Genomic DNA, 20,583 nt, shown 5'->3' with positions numbered 1-20,583 from the left:
CACACAAACAAGCATGGTGCAAGTTCAGTCTGACAACATGAGCTGCAAAAACTCACAACACAACACACTGCAAAAACTCTACATCTGTCCAAGAATATTTGTCTTATTTCTTGTCAAAATGTCTCATTTCTAGTCAAAACTAAACTCTTTCCACTTAAAATAAGACTCATCACCTAAAAATTCACTTGTTTTTAGATCATTTTCACTTGTTTCAAACTAATTTTCACTTGAATTAAGTAGAAAAATCTGCCAGTGAAAACAGGTTTTTTGTGCTTGTAATAAGAAAGAAAAACTTGCTCCACTATCAGATTTTTCTACTTATTTCAAGTGAAAATCTGCTTGAAAGAAGTAAAAAGTGTCTAAAAACAAGCTGCTTTTAATGTGATGAGTCTTATTTTAAGTAGAATGAGATTTGTTTTGACGAGAAATAAAACAAATATTCTTGGTAAGATTTAGAGTTTTTGCAGTGCAGGAGGAGGAGAAGAAGTAGAAGGAGAAGTAGAAGGCAAGGCATCTTTAGCGCATTTCATACAAGGTAACTCAATGTGCTTTACATAAAGACAAAACTTTTTTTTTTTAAAGAGAAGCATAAAACAGAATAAAAACAAACACAAAAAACCGAGTTAAATGCAAGAGCAAATAAAAGTAGATTAAAAGAAAATAGATAGAATTTAAAGTTGTTAAAAAGAGCTCAGCTAGCCTATAATAAGCACGTGAAAAGAGAAATGTTTTTAACCTGGATTGAAAAGTGCTGACAGTTGAAGACGAAGGAGAAAAAGAAGAAAACAAAAAAGGAGAACAAGAAGAAGTAAATGAAAAAGAGGAGGAAGAAGAAGAAGAAAGAGAAGGAGAACTCTGACTACGGTGGCCCTGAAGGCTCAACTCACTGAGACTGGAGTTAAACACACACACGCAAACATGGTGCAAATTCAGTTTGACAATATAAAAAAACTCACAACACAACATAACAGGAGGAGGAGAAGAAGTAGAAGATGGAGAAAAAGAAGAAAACAAAAAAGAAGGAGAACTCTGACTATATCTATCGCTCTGCGGTGGCCATGAAGGCTCAACTCACACAGCTAAAGAAAATACATAGAAAGGAACAAATGTGCTACAAAATCATTAAGTTGTTTCCACGGGACACAAAGAAAATGACGGACTCATCATCTGTTTGTTTAGTTTATTACAATGTGATTGTTGCATAATTCAGATATTGTTGCTTGGATGTGTTTTATTGAGACGTTGTGCTAATGTTAGCTTAGCTTAGTTTAGCTTAGCTTAGCGCAGCCCCGCCAGGTCCATCACTCATTTGTGTCCCCCAGAAACATTTCTCTTGTTGTTGCTGTTGTGAGGAGCGAACTGGGAACTCTGGAAAATCCAACTTCAGATTTCAGATTGAACGCACCATTAGCTCCACACAGGCTCCTCCTCTTTGCCCATATTTGGAAGATCTGAGTGTTTGGGGGCGGGGTCAGATGCTGCCAAGATGGCGACGGTGCAGCATCTCTATTTACAGTCTATTGGTGCATTAAAATAACTTAAGTTCATTTAATTTGTCAATCGCTGTTTTATTAATTTTAACTTTATTTTTGCTTTATGTCCTCGTTTTATCATCATCTTGTATTTTCAGGTTTGTTTGTTTAGTTTTTTTCTCCATGTTGAGTTTAGCAGGACGGAGCTCAGCTGTTCTTCACCTCGTCCAGACTCTGTAGTTGTTATGTAACTGAGAGGACGGCAGCTCTCTAGTCTCTACCTGCTACTGCTGCTTCATCCTGCTGCTGCACTTTCACCTCATTATTTCAGATAATGGTGACACGTGCATGAACTCTGAGGTTTTACATTCCTGCACACTGCAAAAACTCTAAATCTTACCAAGAATATTTGTCTTATTTCTAGTCAAAACAAATCTCATTCTACTTAAAATAAGACTCATCACATAAAAAGCAGCTTGTTTTTAGACACTTTTTACTTCTTTCAAGCAGATTTTCACTTGAAATAAGTAGAAAAATCTGATAGTGGAGCAAGTTTTTCTTTCTTATTACAAACACAAAAAACTTACTTTCACTGGCAGATTTTTCTACTTATTTCAAGTGAAAATTAGTTTGAAACAAGTGAAAATGATCTAAAAACAAGTTCATTTTTAGGGGATGAGTCTTATTTTAAGTGGAAAGAGATTAGTTTTGACTAGAAATGAGACATTTTGACAAGAAATAAGACAAATATTCTTGGAAAGATTTTGACTTTTTGCTGTGCGCCTCCTCCTCCTCCATCAGCTCTCGATGCAGCGACACAACGAAGACAGGTCCACTCACAGGAAAAGGTGTGTGCTGCAAATAGCACAGGTACCAGCAGAGTGTGTGTGTGTGTGTGTGTGTGTGTGTGTGTGTGTGTGTGTGTGTGTGTGTGTGTGTGTGTGTGTGTGTGTGTGTGTGTGTGTGTGTGTGTGTGTGTGTGTGTGTGTGTGTGTGTGTGTGTGTGTGTGTGTTGGTATTCAGACAGTGGCTGCAGGATAAAGGACTGGAGAGGATGGATGCTATTCTTAGTGCAGCACAGCAGCAGCATCCCAGAGCACGGCCACGCGTTACATACAGACACACAACACACATACACACACAAAACAACACACAGACACACACACAGTGAATCTCTGGTTTTATGTCCAGTAAACACAGCAGTGTCGTCGTATTATCACATATAATCTACACAGTTATTATCATAATAAACCGTCTTCCTCAGTTTTCTCCCCCCACTTCAGCTATCAACCCTCGTCACCATGGAAATACATCAGTCAGGTGGTGGCAGGTGAGCCGCTGTCGTGGGCAACGGTCCACAGAGAAACACAACACACACACACACACACACACACACACACAGCCTTAAAACCAGCCGTCAGGACTTCCTGTCACTTTGTGATGTCACAACAAAGCAAACAACAAAAACTGACAGCGAGTGAGTGTCGACTTCCTGTATCTGGCCCTTCAAATTAAAAGTCCCTTGATTTGGACTTAATTTTGACCAGACAGGGCTCCAAATGTTTTTTGCTTGGTCGACTATTTGGGGGCAGCCCTATTAAATTCTGTGCAAAAAGATGTTGAAGCACAGTTATGTTAAATACTTGACAGTTTGAAACAATTTTCAATAAAGTAGTGAATTTAAAAGTAAGCTACATGGGTTCTGCTTTTTTTAATTGTGGTATCGAATTAGTATCGAGAATCGTGGAAATTCACAGGTATTGGTATCGACTACTGAAATTCTGGTATCGTGACAACCCTACTATCTATCTATCTATCTATCTATCTATCTATCTATCTATCTATCTATCTATCTATCTATCTATCTATCTATCTATCTATCTATCTATCTATCTATCTATCTATCTATCTATCCGTTCATCCATCCATCCAGTCTGTTATTTTTCTCTCCAGCTGTTTGAGAACAAACTGAAGCTAAAATAAGAGTCAATAACCAGATGGTCAATATTAGATTAGTGGGGTTGAAGCTGTAAACAAACGAGTCTGAGGAGGAAAAACAACTTGTTCTCTGTTTCACTAACATCATCATCATCATCATTACAGGTCTGACTCTGCAGAGATGTAGAAACTTTACTGTAAACCGAAGCTTCCTAACATCATCACATTACAGTAACGCTGCTGCTGCTGCTGCTGCTGCTGTGAGACGAGTGTGAACTCAGGGATCAGACTGGAACGACGCGTTTTGAACAATGAAAACAAAGTGTGGATGTCAGTCAGATTAGAGAAGCAGCAGCAGCTTTTTGAGTTTCCAGCTCATTACACACAATGATCACAACACTGGAGTCTCACTTTTACTAATAACCTGTTCACCTCCTCTCACTAATCCCACTGAGAGAAACGAGGGGGGGGGAACTCTGCAGGATCAGTCACCAGCTGAACTGAGAACAGCACAGCACACAGACTTCTAATAAATTAACTAATAAATGCAAACTGTTTTATGAGTAGATTATGATTTATATTCACATCATTTCAATCATCGGTAGGCCTACATGTGATATCACCACGATGAAAACATCTTTAGTCTCTGTGAAATACAAAAACAAAAGCATTTCTGCAGCCTGGTAACTCTGTCTGACATGGAAAATAAATGTACGGCACATTTATTCACACTAGTCAGCAGTACGGTGGCCCTGGAGGGTCAAACCACTGCAGCTTCACTAAACATGCAAAGACACAAACGTAGCTACAAGCTCAGAAAGCAACAAACTTCATCAGTCTGACAAAAAAACTCCCAACACAACATCTTCGACGTGTTTCTGGAGGACACAATAAAGAGAGGGACCAGGCTAGAGGCTAATGCTAAGCTAATGCTAAACAGTCCATGTGATATAAAGTCAAGAACAACAACTAAAGGCCCTGTCAGTGCCCGATCCGTACCCGGAACACGATCCGTTCCAGACTTCTGCGCATGCACCATTTTACGGCATTAGCTTCAAAGCTATGCTAACTGCTAGCCTAGCAGTAGAGCAGCTAAAAGTCCACTGTAGCGCTGTTAAAAAACTTTTAAAACTTTATTAATTTTAAATATTTTTTCATGCGAGAAAGTCACAGTTTAGAGTCCTGATCTGTGGTCACTTTATCCAACTGACGTCTGTTTGGAAGTTTGCTCCGAGGTTTTGGGAGAAGTGCAGAGCTACAGGGAACAGCCACCGGGAGCTAACGTTAGCTCGCTGCTCGGCTCAGGAGCGTGCCTATGTTCCCTCAGCCCTATGTTCCCACTGGACTCTCTCTATCTGGCCTGTCTAGCCTCTACCGGGTCTTTTTACTAAACTTAACCAACTCCTTTCTTCATTGCCTAAACCCAACCAATGGTGGGACCAAAGGGCTGAGGGAACATAGGGCCTAATTTTCAGTGACAACAAAAGTTAGAAATGTGGGAACATAGGGCTGAGGGATAGGAATGACCCCCTCGGCTCATCTCAGAGGCAGCAGCGGCCGGCTGAGGGGATCGAACCTGTGATCGACCGGTCACCCAGATGTCGTCACGCCGGTGGAGAAAGGAGCAGATTAATTTATGGTCTCATTGATTAGTTTGTGTAAATGAAAAGTGAAGCTTCAGGAGGAGCTGGTCAGAGGAGCAGTGCTGACTTGCTGCTGTCTGTATGTGCAGAAATCACCACATTTACATCAATAAATAAATGTTTTACATTAACTGATCGTCTACATTACATTTAATTTAATCAGAAATAGAACAGAGGGGAATTCGTTGCGACGTGCTTGTGTTTTTCCTCAAAGAACGTCTCTGTTTTCATCCATATCCGCGGTGTCGCTGTAAACTAAAAGAAGGGGGAAGTGCGCATGTGCAGAAGCTCTTTACTGACTGGTCCGTCACTTTATCGTGTCCCCAGACCGGTCCCTGGCTGCGTTCCAAAAACAGGTTGAGTTTCCCTCGCTCAGCCCTCAGCCCTTGCTATGACGTCACACGGAGGCCACTTGGAGAGTGGAGGGGAAGTGGGCGGGGGAGGAGTAGAAGAGGTAAACGGAACGCACCTGCCCTCGTTCACTAACAGCTGGAACAATCACTGGTCGACCACATGTCGTAGGTGTAGCGCTGTACTGCCTCTTAAAGGGGGGTTGGCCGGTTTACGGTGAAAATTCAATAGACTACTCTATAATATCAATACTAGGCCTACTCTTTCTCTCTGTCTGTCACTGATGATGAGCTCTGCTTCATCAGACCAATCCTGATTAAAATTCCTTATTAAACTACACATCAACTCAGGCACAGCAACTATGTGAATATGAAATGTCAGATTAAGGCTCTTTAGACACGTTTTTTTGGTGACAAATAAGTTTATCTCTACTAGCCTACCACTTGTAAATAGTTTGTTCTGACATGTCACTGCTAAACTAGTTTATTTAATTGAATATTTACTGACCCCTTTCATTTATTTTCTTCTTTGGTGGTAAACACACAACTGGTGCTTGAGGTTCATTATCGCCACCGCATGGACGTATTTTCCGTGCACCACTGCAATGCATTGTGGGTGATATACAGCTCTGGAGTGACCATCGATGTTGACTTGATCACTCAGCCCTCAAGGGTCGATCTCACCAAGTTCACTTCAGCTGTTTAGAGAAATGGAACAGCCCTTATGATGGCGGCGGGGATTCCCCCGAGGGCAAGTGCTGAGGGCAAGTGAACGAGGGCGACTCAACACGTTTTGGGAACGCAGTCCCTCTCTTTACTGACCGGTCCGTCACTTTATCGTGTCCCCAGACCGGTCCCTCGCTTTATTGACCGGTCCGTCACTTTATCATGTCCCCAGAAACTCTTCCTGCTCAGCTGGTTGCTCAGTCAGTCTCAGAGTCTCTGTGACACTGAAGGAAACTTGAAGCAGTTAGAAGAGTTACATATTGAGTCTAAAAACAGAAGACAAACACTTCCTGTTGTTGTCTCGTCTCTCTGTCCCCTGGGGGACGTTGGGGCGTCGGGACACGCCTCAATAGACCTACTGAGGCGTCTGAGGCGTGTCCCGACGCCTCAATAGGTCTATTGAGGCGTCTCCCGACGCCCAGCGGGCATAGATAGATATTTAGACAGATAGAGGTTTTAAAGCTGCATCTAACAACAAGTCTACTTATTGATGCAGCTTTAAAACCAGTGTTTATGTTTCCATACGTGTTGGAAACGTGGAAGATGAAAGATCAACAGAGTCGTGTTCTCGTCCAATCAGGCGTCGTCTAGGTGAAACATCTGCTGCAGAATGAAAACACAACGTCGCCCGAGGACGAGAGACAACGAGACAACGAGACTCACAGAGCCGTGACCGGCACAAAACTATACAACAACCAGGACTTTAACTTTAACTTTACAATTATAGACGTTAAATATTCAACAGCAGGTTTTAACTGGAGGAGGTAGCCTCAGTAGATACAGCTTCTGATTTGACTTGTTTTAGACAAATAGAAAAGTTTTAATATTTGATGCTTGAAAAGAGGAAGTGGAAACAAATGACAGTGAGTTCAGGTGGGGACTTTCAAAATAAAGCTCCATATAAATACAAATGTGTTTAGGAGGAGGAGGAAGAGGAGGAAAGAAGAGGAGGAGGAGGAAGAGGAGGAGTTCCTTCACGCCTGTGACCTTCCAGAGCTGACAACCTGACATTTAAACCTGCTCCTCTTGTTTTTTATTTATTTTTTTTTTTTTTGGCGCTTTTGCCTTTATTTGACAGCACAGTGAGATAGACAGGACAGGGGGAGGCAGAGAGAGGGGGAATGACATGCAGGAAATGTCCGCCCGACGCGGGACCCGAACCTGGGACGCCTGCGTTGAGGACTGCAGCCTCCACATGGGGCGGCCGCCCCAACCACTGCGCCACACACCGCCCCTGCTCCTCTTGTTTTTAAATCCTTCACACTAGGGCTGACCCAAAAAATTCGAAGCTTCGTTCGTTGCCATGGTAATCGATCATGATTTTTTTTTTTCCTCTTTGACACCGGTTCTCATCTGCAATAGTTACATTAAAATGAGTAGACTACTTGGCATCCTGGAAACCTGCCTGATTTTGGAGATATGCAGTGTTTGTTTGCCATAACTTTCATTATTTCCGCTACGAACGCGCCTCGGACGCCTAGGAGGACGAGGAGGAAGAAGAGGACAAGGAAGAGGAGGAGAAATAAAAGAGGAGGAGGAAGAAGAGTTAGAAGAGGAGAAGGAGGAGACCAACTCACTGCAGCTTCAGGACGCACACGCAACGATAACAACGTGATAAAAGTTAAAGAATATATATAAAAAAAAGAAGCTCATGTTCCGATCCGAGTTATTAAAGTTCAGTCCGGGGTCTGTAGGTTGACCGCCGCGTGGCGCTCAGAGATGACATCATCCAGGTCAGAGGTCAGTAGGTCAACCTACAGACCCCGGATGTTGATAACAGCTAACCCCGGACTCAGAGGGGAATAGCACTAGCCTATCAGAACTAAATCTTGGTGAAATGAAGGAGTTTCTCTGCAGATAATGTGTTATTTAGAGGCTGCATTCTGCTGCCCTGTAGACTCCATTATACGGATATACGCGCCTCTCGGCTGGAGCTCATTTCATCACAACCACTTGGAATGACACCAAAGTTATCTGGGGGAGGAAGTGATCGGAGTTTATGATAGAAATAAGGTCCAGGTTGTAAAAAACGGTAATTATCCTTTAAAGCTTCCTGTGAGTGTGAAGACAGAGGGACTGGTCAGGGATCAGAGACTTCAGTCGTGTTTCACTCATTAAATCCAGACTGAATCTAAAATAAATAAATGAAGGAAACAAATGAAAACAGACTGTGACCCCGCCTGCAGCCCAAACCTCGTCTGAATGAAATAATAATAATAACAATAATACTAATCCAGATGCTGCAGCTGCTGACGAGGAGGAAACATCTTCATCTTCATGTCCTGCAGCAGCACAAACAGGAATGTGGGTCGGTTAAAATTAGCCTCCGCTGCTGCTACGGCTCAAACTTCTACCAGACTGTTTATTACCATGATCAATAATACTGCTGCTTCACACCGTTACCAAGAGTCTCTGGTGATCAATAACTTTATTGATCTATAAAACAGTCCAAACCCCAAAAAACAAAGACTTTCTACTGAGAAACAAACACAGATGAACTGAAGCTGCTGCTGGTTTGAGACAGAAACTGGACGACTCCACTGGTTCACAACGTTTAGAGATCAAGAAATTCATCTGCAGATGGATCGATGAAGAAAATGAGCTGATGACACACACACACACACACACACACACACACACACACTGAACAGAGTGTAAACACTGTTTGACATCTGTGTGTGTGTGTTGATATGACATTTACATAAACACACTCCTCCCTCACCTTAAACACAGAGAACAAGACACCGTCAATATTAACACAACGCTTCACTTCATAGAATGATTATATACGTATATATAGGCTACTATGTGTATAGAAGTCCAGTTCTGAATATTGTGGTTTATTTATGTCATCTATCAACTGTTTTATAGTTTTATTTCCTTCTTTCTGTAGATTTTTTTGTATAAATGGTGAAAAAACCTATTTAACATCCTTTAACTGCTCTATGATACATTTTGTTTTACTTCTCCTTTGGTTCCTGTCGTCTGTTTTTATTCTTTTCTGCATCAAATTCACTAAATCAGACTGAAGCTGTTTCTGAGTTTCTACTGAAGATAAAAAGACTAAAACTAAACTGAAGCTGAACAAACTTTAATCATGATTTCTTTACTAAACTTAAACTGTGACTTTATGGTTTTGTTTCAACAGGAAACCTTGAACATGGGTTCACTCACTGCAGCTCTGTATCAGCTGATTTACTCCAGTACAGTAATAAACTACTTACACCCTGCACGTTACAGTAGGAAATACATGCAAAGTCTGTTTTTTTAAAAAGTTGTTTGTGACTGAATCATGTGAAACACACGGCTATTATTATCATGTTTTTATTTTTATGTGAGATACCTAGCAGTATCCAAGGGTTGTTTCAACTGATAGAAAGTCAGCACAACCTGAGAGGAATCTATATATTGAAAAAACCACTAGTAAGGACAAACATGAAACGTCACTGTGTCACAACAACAGGAGTTCATCTGTGGAACAACTGCAGCCATGAGCTGAAAACCTGGAGCAAAAAGATGATTTAGAAACAAAATACTGAGTTCCTATGAGATGGACTAGTGTTTTTCTTCTTTTCTTCTTTATTTTATGGACAAATGATCTGGAATATACTGTATATTTGACTATGACTGTTTTTCATAACTTATTTATATGAATAGCAGAAGGGGGTAGGACCAGAAAAGTTTTTCACTTCTTCTTACCCCTTTTGAACATGACAGGCACCTTCTTTAGAGATGATGATTATTAATACACATTTATTCATTCATTGTTTTTATTTTTGTTATTTGTTTGTTTCGTTTTTACGCTTGACATTTTCAATAAAGAAATTAAATGGTATTTTGCACATTAATATTTTACATTCTAATGATATAAACAGTTTAAAGGTTCAGTGCACAGAATCAGATTATAGTAGTGATACAGTTTTTAAGTTTGTTAATGTCTTGAAATGTGAATTTATATAAATGTCAGTGAACTAGTTTCTGTATTTTCTGTCTTATTGCTCTCGTTTATATCAATAAAATACATTATTATAAGAACTAAAACACCTTCATAAAGGCTGTTTATCATCATGACCCCCCTCTACTTTACTTTTATACTTACACCCTGCACGTTACAGTAGGAAATACATGCAAAGCTTTTTTTTTTAAAGTTGTTTGTGATTGAATCATGCGAAACACTGTTATTATTACGTTATTATGATATAAACAGTTTAAAGGTTCAGTGCCAGTGAATTTTCTGCCTTATTACACTGCAAAAACTCAAAATCTTTCCAAGAATATTTGTCTTATTTCTTGTCAAAATGTCTCATTTCTAGTCAAAACTAATCTCTTTCCACTTAAAATAAGACTCATCACCTAAAAATTAACTTGTTTTTAGATCATTTTCACTTGTTTCAAACTAATTTTCACTTGAAATAAGTAGATAAATCTGCCAGTGAAAGCAAGTTTTTTTTGTGCTTGTAATAAGAAAGAAAGATATCTATTTCAAGTGATGATTGAATGTATGATGAATGTATGAATGATTGTATGATTGAAATAAGTAAAAAGTTTCTTAAAAACAAGTGACTTTATAATGTGATGAGTCTTATTTTACATAGAATGAGATTTGTTTTGACTAGAAATGACATTTTGTCTAGAAATAAGAAACATATTCTTGGTCAGATGTTGAGGTTTTGCAGTGTGCTGTCGTTTATATGAATAAAATACATTATTATAAGAAATAAAACATCTGCCGTGTCTTTACCTGCTGTTTCTCCATGTGTGTGTGTGTGTGTGTGTGTGTGTGTGTGTGTGTGTGTGTGTGTGTGTGTGTGTGTGTGTGTGTGTGTGTGTGTGTGTGTGTGTGTGTCTCTACCTGCTGTCTCTCCATTGGCTCCTTGCTGAGCGCGGACACCTTGGGCGCCGGTGCCCTCTCGCACGTGCAGCCCTCCAGCAGGTAGATGCCGGACGGCCTCGCGCTCTGCTCGGTGTCGTAGTAGAACAGCAGGTTCTGGTGGAGCGCGAAGAACCGCTCGGTCCAGCGGCCAGACCCGGTCTCCGTGGTCTTCTTACCCAGGACGCCGCGCCGCGCGCCCTCTTTACGCGCCACCGCAGACAGGTAGAGCGCGTGCCCCTCGTTGTAGCGCACGCTCTTCTGCATCTTCTTATGGTTTGATGATGATGAAGAGTCTGTTTATATTAATATGAATATGAATAATATGTTGTGGAGCCAAACTTCAGACGCTGCGCCGCCGCCGCATCACATCACAGCTCCGTTACTCCGTTACTCCGCAGCGGAGGGATACGAGGCAGCAGAGGGAGGTAATCCGGCTTTATTACCCATAGATATATATCCTGACTACTACTATATCTATGTTTATTACCATGCTGCACAAAGTTGGAGCGTCCGCGGCGCAGCGCTCATCCTCTCATCCGGACTGAGCGGCTTCAACACGGAGCTTCAGTTTCCTCCGAGCTCCAAACTTTGACGAGGAGTTAAAATACAACAAAATAAAAGGAAAAAAAAACATAAAATAAATCCCCCGTCCGCAGCAGCAGCAGCAGCAGCAGCAGCAGCAGCAGCAGCAGCTCGGACTGACAGACAGCAGCGCAGAAATAAAAGTAGAGTGGGGTAGAGAAGAGAAGAGAACAGACGGTGAAAGCAGAATCACGGCGGAGATCAGCGCTAATCCGCTTTGACACCAACTTAAAGAGACAGGGAGCTGCACGCGCTCAGAGACACGCCCCCTCCGAGCAGGTGCACGGGAGCGCGTGGTGGTGGACAGTAACGGAGTAAATTTAGTATGTAGTAAAACATTGAGTAGGTTTGCTTCATTAAAAACAAGTAAAAACTGCATTGTGATACAAATTGTCATTGCTGAAAACAGGGTTGTCAAGGTGTTACACTTGACCCCACCCTTGTCAGATAGCAGCATAAACCCCAATGTGCTAGTAGAAGGCAATGAATCAGATGGCACTCATTCAGGCTGTTAGCTAAGACATCAGGCATCAACATGATATAACCTGAGGTTCATTGCTTCAAGAACTCAGGACACCAGTTAAAATATACAGCGATTTTGAAAAATTACTTTCTTACCCCAAAAACAGTGTTTTCCTGATAAAACCATCAGATAATGGGCTGATTTCTCCCAGGTAGGCAGAGGACCATAGTGAGCATGTGCAGAGTGAATATCATGACTCTAGCTTGTTTCTGACTGGGTGAACGTGAGGTGTTACACTTGACCCTCCGTTACACTTGACCCCACTCTCCCATATGTTTGAGACACTTTTTGATTTTCCATTTTTGAACAGATATTGCAAAAAAACAACTATACACTGAAAATTAGAGATTTTTCATATGCTGTTTAATGTGTTTGTCTACTAAGTTATTATTGATGAATATCATTTATTATTTGTTTATTTTTTCCACAATCAGTTCATAACCATGAGGTGCATTTTTACCATGGTCCCGTCTCAACCATCAACCAAACCTCATACTACCCCATACAGTACCTGTACAGTTGAGTCACCTATGCAATAAACTTAAAAAAAAAAAAAAAAAAAGACAATTTGACAAGATATTTCAGTACAAATTCATTCCTCTTTATCAAAATTAAATTATTTATTATAATACTAAAAGTAGCCTATATATTAGGTTATAACACTGTTCAGGTATCACAAATATATATATATTTTTTTCATTTTCTTTGTTTTTTTGGTCTTATTATGACTTATAACATGTTATTGTAGCCTACACTGCACAACTTAACACTGATGTGATGTAATAGAACTCTATCAGGGTACAAGAGTTAAAAGGTCCTTACATTCATTTAGAATTGAGAATGTTAAAAACGGCAATTATCCTTTAAAACAAGTTAAACTCTCAAACAGGCCGTTGTCAGTCAGAGGGAGGAAACCTGCAAGCTCCCGACTAACACACACACACACACACACACCCTGTCATACACACACACACACACACACACACACACACACACACACAGTGACGCTTGAGTCGTGGACAAAAGCAGAAGTTTCTATTTGTGTAACCTGGTGATGCGCTGCAGAAGATGAAGCTGTTTGTTGTGAAACTCTCCTGCAGCCTGAAAGCACAAACAGATGTTGTAGCGCTTTATAGACTGTGTGTGTGTGTGTGTGTGTGTGTGTGTGTGTGTGTGTGTGTGTGTGTGTGTGTGTGTGTGTGTGTGTGTGTGTGTGTGTGTGTGTGTGTGTGTGTGTGAGTATGCATGGAGACAGATGTTATGCGAGCGACTCTGTGTGTGTGTGTGTGTCTGTGTGCATATAATTGTGTGTGCTTTTGTGCTAAGCTGCTACAGACTTTCACTTCTGTCCACACACACACACACACACACACACACACACACACACACACACACACACACACACACACACACACACACACACACACACTCTGCACAATGTGATGCTGATTGGGGGAAGTTGTGGTGGTGGTGGGTGGGGGGGGGGGGGGGGTAGAGGGGGTATTTAGTCTTCCTGTGAGGTCCACCCCTCACACACACACACACACACACACACACACCCATCCGCCCTGCAGTCACGGGGTCAGGTCAAGGTCTGGTCAGAGGCTGTAACTGATAACACTGCTCTAATTCTCAAGTTAAAGGGATAGTTCAACATTTTGTCAAATTGGCCCATTGCCATAACCCCTATAGTCATAGCAGTAGGTTCGTTACCTTTAATTGTCGGTGCAAGCTGTTTTTAGAACGGCGGAGCAGAGCCGTGAGCTGCTCAGAGCTACGCTACGGAGGCTCATTATGGGATTTCTTGGTTTCCCTCATCAAACTCGTCAAATACACAATCCAACAACTCCACAACGCTCTGGTGGACAAGTTGTGAGATAACGCTATGAGATAATAACACAACGTTACCACACAGAGTTGTTTTAGAGGGAAATACAGAGACTGTTGATGAAAAACTGTCCCTGAAGGCAACGTGCATCAGTGGTTTTGCATGAATTTCCCTCTAAAACAACTCTGTGTGGTAACGTTGTGTTATTATCTCATAGCGTGGTGAATGTGCAGCTCACAACTTGTCCACCAGAGCGTTGTGGAGTTGTTGGATTGTGTATTTGTAAAGGTACTTTATTTGTCACATATACAGCTAGTACAGTGAAATTCTTTCTCTGCATTTAACCCATCCCTGAGGAGCAGTGGGCAGCCACGGTGCGGCGCCCGGGGACCAACTCCAGATTATGAGCCAGTGCCTTTGGTCAGGGGCGCCGACTGGAGGATTAACCTAGCTGACATGTTTTTAGTGGTGGGGGAAACCGGAGCACCCGGAGGAAACCCACGCAGACACGGGGAGAACATGCAAACTCCACACAGAAAGGACCTGGGCGGCCGGGGATTCGAACCCAGGACCTTCTTGCTGTGAGGCAACAGTGCTAACCACTGTGCCACCGTGATGAGTTTGATGAGGGAAACCAAGAAATCCCATAATGAGCCTCTGTAGCGTAGCTCTGAGCAGCTCACGGCTCTGCTCCGCCGTTCTAAAAATAGCTTGCACCGACAATTAAAGGTAACGAACCTACTGCTATGACTATAGGGATTATGGTGATGGGCCAGTTTGACTAAATGTTGAACTATCCCTTTAAAGTTTCTACAAGTAATTACAGTATTACGTACGTTTTGGTCATTGCATAGAATAGGCCTAAGTGCAATGGCAACTAATAAAAAGAAGAATGAAGAACGTGACAGTGCACATCTGTATAACCAAAGTCCATAGTGCAGTAGTGCATGTAGGTGTGTGTGTCTGTGTGTGTGTGTGTGTTGTTATGTGGAGTTCAACAGATTCTCATACTTCCACAGAGACGACAACGACATCGAGCTGCAGCATCAAAAGACACAATATAACTGAGCGGCGCTGCCAGTGTAATCTGTTAGGAAGATTAGTGTCAGTGGACTGTGATGAAGTCTAACCCTGCTGCTCTCTGCACTGACCTGTGGACCAAACACACACACACACACACACACACACACACACACACACACACACACACACACACACACACACATCAGTCATCAGACCCACACTGCTGCAGCTCACTGGGATGTTCACACTCCTTCATCATAAAGAGATACACCAACATTTTTTCTTCGTGTCTTGCCTCACTCCCGAGTCCATGACCAGCAGATAGACACCATCCTTTCCACTGTGTGTGCAGTAACAAGGGAGATAGAGCCGTATCGCCGTAATTAGCTTAGCTCAAACACTGGAAGTGTATAGGTAGTGTTAGCCTGCCTCCACCTAAAGTCGCTAATTAGCTTAGCTCAAACACTGGAAGTGTATGGGTAGTGTTAGCCTGCCTCCACCTAAAGTCATCAGAGAAACTCTTCAGCAACTCTAAAGGGAAACCGGCGGGCCGATCTTCGTCTCAGAGCTGACAAAACTCTCCGGTAAGGCATCTTGAGCGGTCAAATGCCGCTAACGGGACGAGATCGGTCAAAACGGAGGGTTCAAGCAAAGACGCTTTATTTTGGTTCAAGCTAGCTACATCGAGGGTAGGTAGCTTCCTGTTTCAAAGTAAAAGCACTAATTCTATCGTCATGGTTTTCTGTATGTAAAGGGCAACGGGTGTTTTATTTTGTGAAAGTAACCGGAAGTGCGTTGGTCACAACGGCTAGCTTGAGTAGCGCCGAATTCTTCCCAACAAAATTGTAAACAGCTGGTATTTAGACAAATTAACGACACACTGCTGATCTAAACGGCTACTTTCTCACCTAAACATGTTTGAAATGTGGATAAAGTGATATATTTACAGAGTTTAGAGCTAAAATGAAACCAGCTTCTGACTGCTGATTTCAGCTCGGGTAGGAGGCAGGCTAACACTACCCATACACTTCCGGTGTTTGAGCTAAGCTAATTAGCGACTTTAGGGGGAGGCAGGCTAACACTACCCATACACTTCCAGCGTTTGAGCTACGCTAATTAGCGACTTTAGGGGGAGGCAGGCTAACACTACCCATACACTTCCAGTGTTTGAGCTAAGCTAATTAGCGACTTTAGGGGGAGGCAGGCTAACACTACTTATACACTTCCAGCGTTTGAGCTAAGCTAATTAGCGACTTTAGGTGGGAGGCAGGCTAACACTACCTATACACTTCCAGCGTTTGAGCTAAGCTAATTAGCGACTTTAGATGGGAGGCAGGCTAACACTACCCATACACTTCCAGCGTTTGAGCTAAGCTAATTAGCGACTTTAGGTAGAAGGCAGGCTAACACTACCTATACACTTCCAGCGTTTGAGCTAAGCTAATTAGCGACTTTAGGTGGAGGCAGGCTAACACTACCTATACACTTCCAGTGTTTGAGCTAAGCTAATTACGGCGATACGGCTCTATCTCCCTTGTTACTGCACGCACAGTCGAAAGGATGGTGTCTATCTGCTGGTCATGGACTCGGGAGTGAGGCAAGACATGAAGAAAAATAAATGTTGGTGTATCCCTTTAAAAACCAGCTGTCAGAGAGAGAGCAGCCTCGTTTGGTGATGAGAAGAAGGAACATGAGGAGAAAAATGCAGGTTTGCTGTAACATAATAACCCTGTCTGTCTCTGAGGTGTCATCGGCCAAGTCCCGTCTCGACCTCTGACCCCGACGTGTCCTCGGGCCGGACAGCAGCCACGCTGACCGACGGAAACACACAATAACAGTCAGACTGCAGCTGAATGAGGAGAGGAGCAGCAGCAGCAGCAGCATTAACAGCAGCAGCAGCACGGGGACAATCCCTCAGGTTAAAGGACAGGCCAAGGACACGTTGCATCACAGCCGGGCAGAGACTCACGCTGCTCAGTGTCCACAACTCCACAACCCTAACCCCACGGCCTGGCTGTCCCTTCATGTCCCGTCCTGCCCCGTATCTCTCATCATGTCACCTGAATTTAAACTGCTCCCATCCAGACTCAGACCTCATGTGCCAAGATGCAGGACCAGGGCCGTTGCTAGGAATTCTGGGCCCCCTTAAAGAATACTAAAGTGGGCCCCTCCCCCTAACTTTTCCTTTTTTTTCTCTTAGACTACGTATGTATTATCGTTTTTTATTTAGCCTTCTTTGTTTTGATGCTAATGCAGCATTACACTGCAAAAACTCAAGTATCTTAGCAAGAATATTTGTCTTATTTCTAGTCAAAATGTCATTTCTAGTCAAAACAAATCTCATTATACTTAAAATAAGACTCATCATATTAAAAGCAGCTTGTTTTTAGACACTTTTTTACTTATTTCAAGCTGATTTTCACTTGGAATAAGTAGAAAAAATCTGATAGTGGAGCAAGTTTTTCTTCCTTATTACAAGCACAAAAAACTTACTTTCACTAGCAGATTTTTCTATTTCTTGTGAATTTAAGTGAAAATGATCTAAAAACAAGTTAATTTTTAGGTAATGAGTCTTATTTTAAGTGGAAAGAGATTAGTTTTGACTAGAAATGAGACATTTGGACAAGAAATAAGACAAATATTCTTGGAAAGATGTTGTACTATAGTCAGGGTCTTATGCAGAATAAATCAGTACTACAAAGATTAGACTACTGGGGTTTTTTATGGGCCCCACTGGGCGCTGGGCCCCTAGAGTTATCATCACCTTTCTCCCCTATACAACGGCCCTGCGCAGGACCAACAGATTTAAAAATTCCTGGGTTCCAGCGGCCATTGGCCTTCTTAACAATTGACAGCACTGTGGTCACTTTAACTCCTGTTTCATCCAGGTGGCATTGTTGCACTTTATTGGTAAATGGTCTGTATTTTATATAGCGCTTTTCCATCAGAAACGATACCCAAAGCGCTTTACAGTATATCATACATCACATTCACCCATTCACACACACATTCATACACTGATGGCGGAAGCTGCCATGCAAGGTGCTAACCACGACCCATCAGGAGCAAGGTGGGTAAGGTGTCTTGCCCAAGGACACTACGGCAGCAACCGGGACAGAGCGGGATTCGAACCGCCAACCCTCTGATCATTGGACGACCCGCTCTACCACCTGCGCCACTGCCGCCCCGTTGTTGGTTGTTTTATTTTATTAACGATTGCCAATTGTTGTCCTGTGTGTGTATTTTATTGCTACTTTTATTATTAGCTTATGTCATCGTCATTGTTTTCATCATCACTGTTGTGCTTTTGTTTTTTTATTGTTGTTTTATGCTGCTGGCTGCACTACAAAGGGGACAATAAAGATCTCTTCACTTGACTTGACTTGTCTCTCCCGTGTCTCCCATCATGTCTGTCCCGTCCCATCTCGTCCTGGGTGGGGACCAGGGGCGGGGTTAGGGGATGGCTACTTGGGCTCAAGCCCCGGATGTTTTTGCCAAAGCCCCGAATGTTTTACAGTAGGGGCAAAAAAAAAAACCTCAACGCGGTTTTTAGGAGAGACGCACACTTATCAGTGATTATGTGATTTGAAGTTACTTTTACCGCATTTAAAAGGCCTCATGATAGAATATCACTGTAGCATGAACTTTTTTATAGGGATATTCTTATCAAATATGCACTTTTTGTGAGTTCTATAAATGTAAGTCAGACAAATTGAGTTTAAATTCAGATTCTTTCTTTCTTTTTTTAAAGGGATAGTTCAACATTTTGGCAAATTGGCCCATCACCATAACCCCTATAGTCATAGCAGTAGGTTCGTTACCTTTATTTGTCGGTGTAAGCTATTTTTAGAACGGAGGAGCGGAGCGGCAGGCTGTTCAGAGCTACACTATGGAGGCTAATGGAATTTCTTGGTTTCCCTCATCAAACTCATCAAATACAAAATCCCAAAACTCCAAAACGCTTTCGTGGACAAGTTGTGAGCTGCACAATCACCACGCTATGAGATAATAATGGAACGTTACGAAACGCAGCCGTTTGCGAGGTAAATACAGAGACTGCTTGCTGAAAAACTGTCCCTGAAGGCAACACGCATCAGTGGTTTTACATGAATTTACCTCTAAAACAACTCTGTCTCGTAACGTTCTATTATTATCTCATAGCGTGGTGAATGTGCAGGTCACAACTTGTCCACGAAAGCGTTTTGGAGTTTTGGGATTTTGTATTTGATGAGTTTGATGAGGGAAACCAAGAAATCCCATAATGAGCCTCCGTAGCGTAGCTCTGAACAGCCTGCCGCTCCGCTCCTCCGTTCTAAAAATAGCTTACACCGACAAATAAAGGTAACGAACCTACTGCTATGACTATAGCGATTATGGCAATGGGCCAATTTGCCAAAATGTTGAACTATCCCTTTAAGCGTAATGCTGTGGGTAGGGAGGCTGATGTCAATCAGGATTACATGCACTGCCATATCATTTTTATTTGAGTAGCTTATGATTATGTTTTATATTTTCTTTTTTTTTTATGATGTAACACCTGTTTGTGGACCCTTCAGGACAATGCTTTTGTTTACCTAAAGTTGATATGTTGAAATTTCCAGTAGGCCTATCACAGTCAGCAACAAAGACAAAAAAAAAGGCAGATCTTTGTCTTTCCTCCCTCTGGGCTAAGCCTCGGATCTCCCATGAACCTAGATCCGCCCCTGGTGGGGACATAAGGGGCTTTAAAGGGATAGTTCAACATTTTTGAAAATTGGCCCATCGCCATGATCCCCCTAGTAATAGCAGTAGGTTCGTTACCTTTAATTGTTGGTCCAAGCTGCTTTTAGATCGGGGGAGAAGAATACCGAGCGGCGCAGCTACACTACGGAGGCTAATGGAATTTCTTGGTTTTGCTCATCAAACTCAGCAAATACACAACCAAAAAACTCAAAAACGCTGTGGTGGACAAGTTGTGACCTGCACAGTTACCACGCTATGAGATAATAGCGGAAAGTTAAGAGAAGTGAAGCAAATACTCGGAACTACTTTCTTCAGTGAACCACTGGTCGGAGGGACACAGTGTGCGCACCTCAGCCAGTGCCGTAGTATACGGACGTATCTGCAGTAAACAGGCGCTTTTGAAATCACTCCGCCGAGCAGCCGTCTAGAGTGTAAAGTCCGACTTTGCCTCTAAAACAACTCCATCTCGCAACTTTCCGCTATTATCTCATAGCGTGGTGAATGTGCAGGTCACAACTTGTCCACCACAGCGTTTTTGAGTTTTTTGGTTGTGTATTTGCTGAGTTTGATGAGCAAAACCAAGAAATTCCATTAGCCTCCGTAGTGTAGCTGCGCCGCTCGGTATTCTTCTCCCCCGATCTAAAAGCAGCTTGGACCAACAATTAAAGGTAACGAACCTACTGCTATTACTAGGGGGATCATGGCGATGGGCCAATTTTCAAAAATGTTGAACTATCCCTTTAATAGCAGCTCTGTCTCTCTGTCTCTCATCTGTAGCTATAGCAGCAGCAAAGGATTATGGGGGATTACTCTACCAGTGCTCCTGCCACTCTGACGGCCACACACACACTGATCATCATCATCGTCTACTTTTCCCTCTTTCTCCCAAACGCGGTTGTTATG

General features: G+C 42.4%; 2 protein-coding genes across 2 annotated transcripts in view; one reads left to right on the top strand and one right to left on the bottom strand.

The window, feature by feature from the left end:
• Positions 1-11,266, bottom strand: part of rasgrf2a (Ras protein-specific guanine nucleotide-releasing factor 2a) — a gene marked incomplete at its 5' end in the record, with an annotated part of 53,540 nt that extends 42,274 nt beyond the window's left edge. Inside the window, one exon of the mRNA XM_083983609.1 lies at positions 10,982-11,266. Coding sequence (XP_083839735.1) covers positions 10,982-11,266 — 285 coding nt within the window. The remainder of the gene's footprint in view (positions 1-10,981) is intronic.
• The window catches only part of ube2l3a (ubiquitin-conjugating enzyme E2L 3a), a 274,466-nt gene that overhangs the window by 79,617 nt on the left and 174,266 nt on the right, over positions 1-20,583 (top strand). The window lies entirely within an intron of this gene.

The sequence above is a fragment of the Trachurus trachurus genome (assembly GCF_905171665.1).
Source record: "Trachurus trachurus genome assembly, chromosome: 12".
Classification (NCBI taxonomy): Eukaryota; Metazoa; Chordata; class Actinopteri; order Carangiformes; family Carangidae; genus Trachurus; species Trachurus trachurus.
The sequence above is the reverse complement of the archived record's forward strand: the minus strand, read 5'-3'. Positions and strand labels throughout refer to the sequence as shown.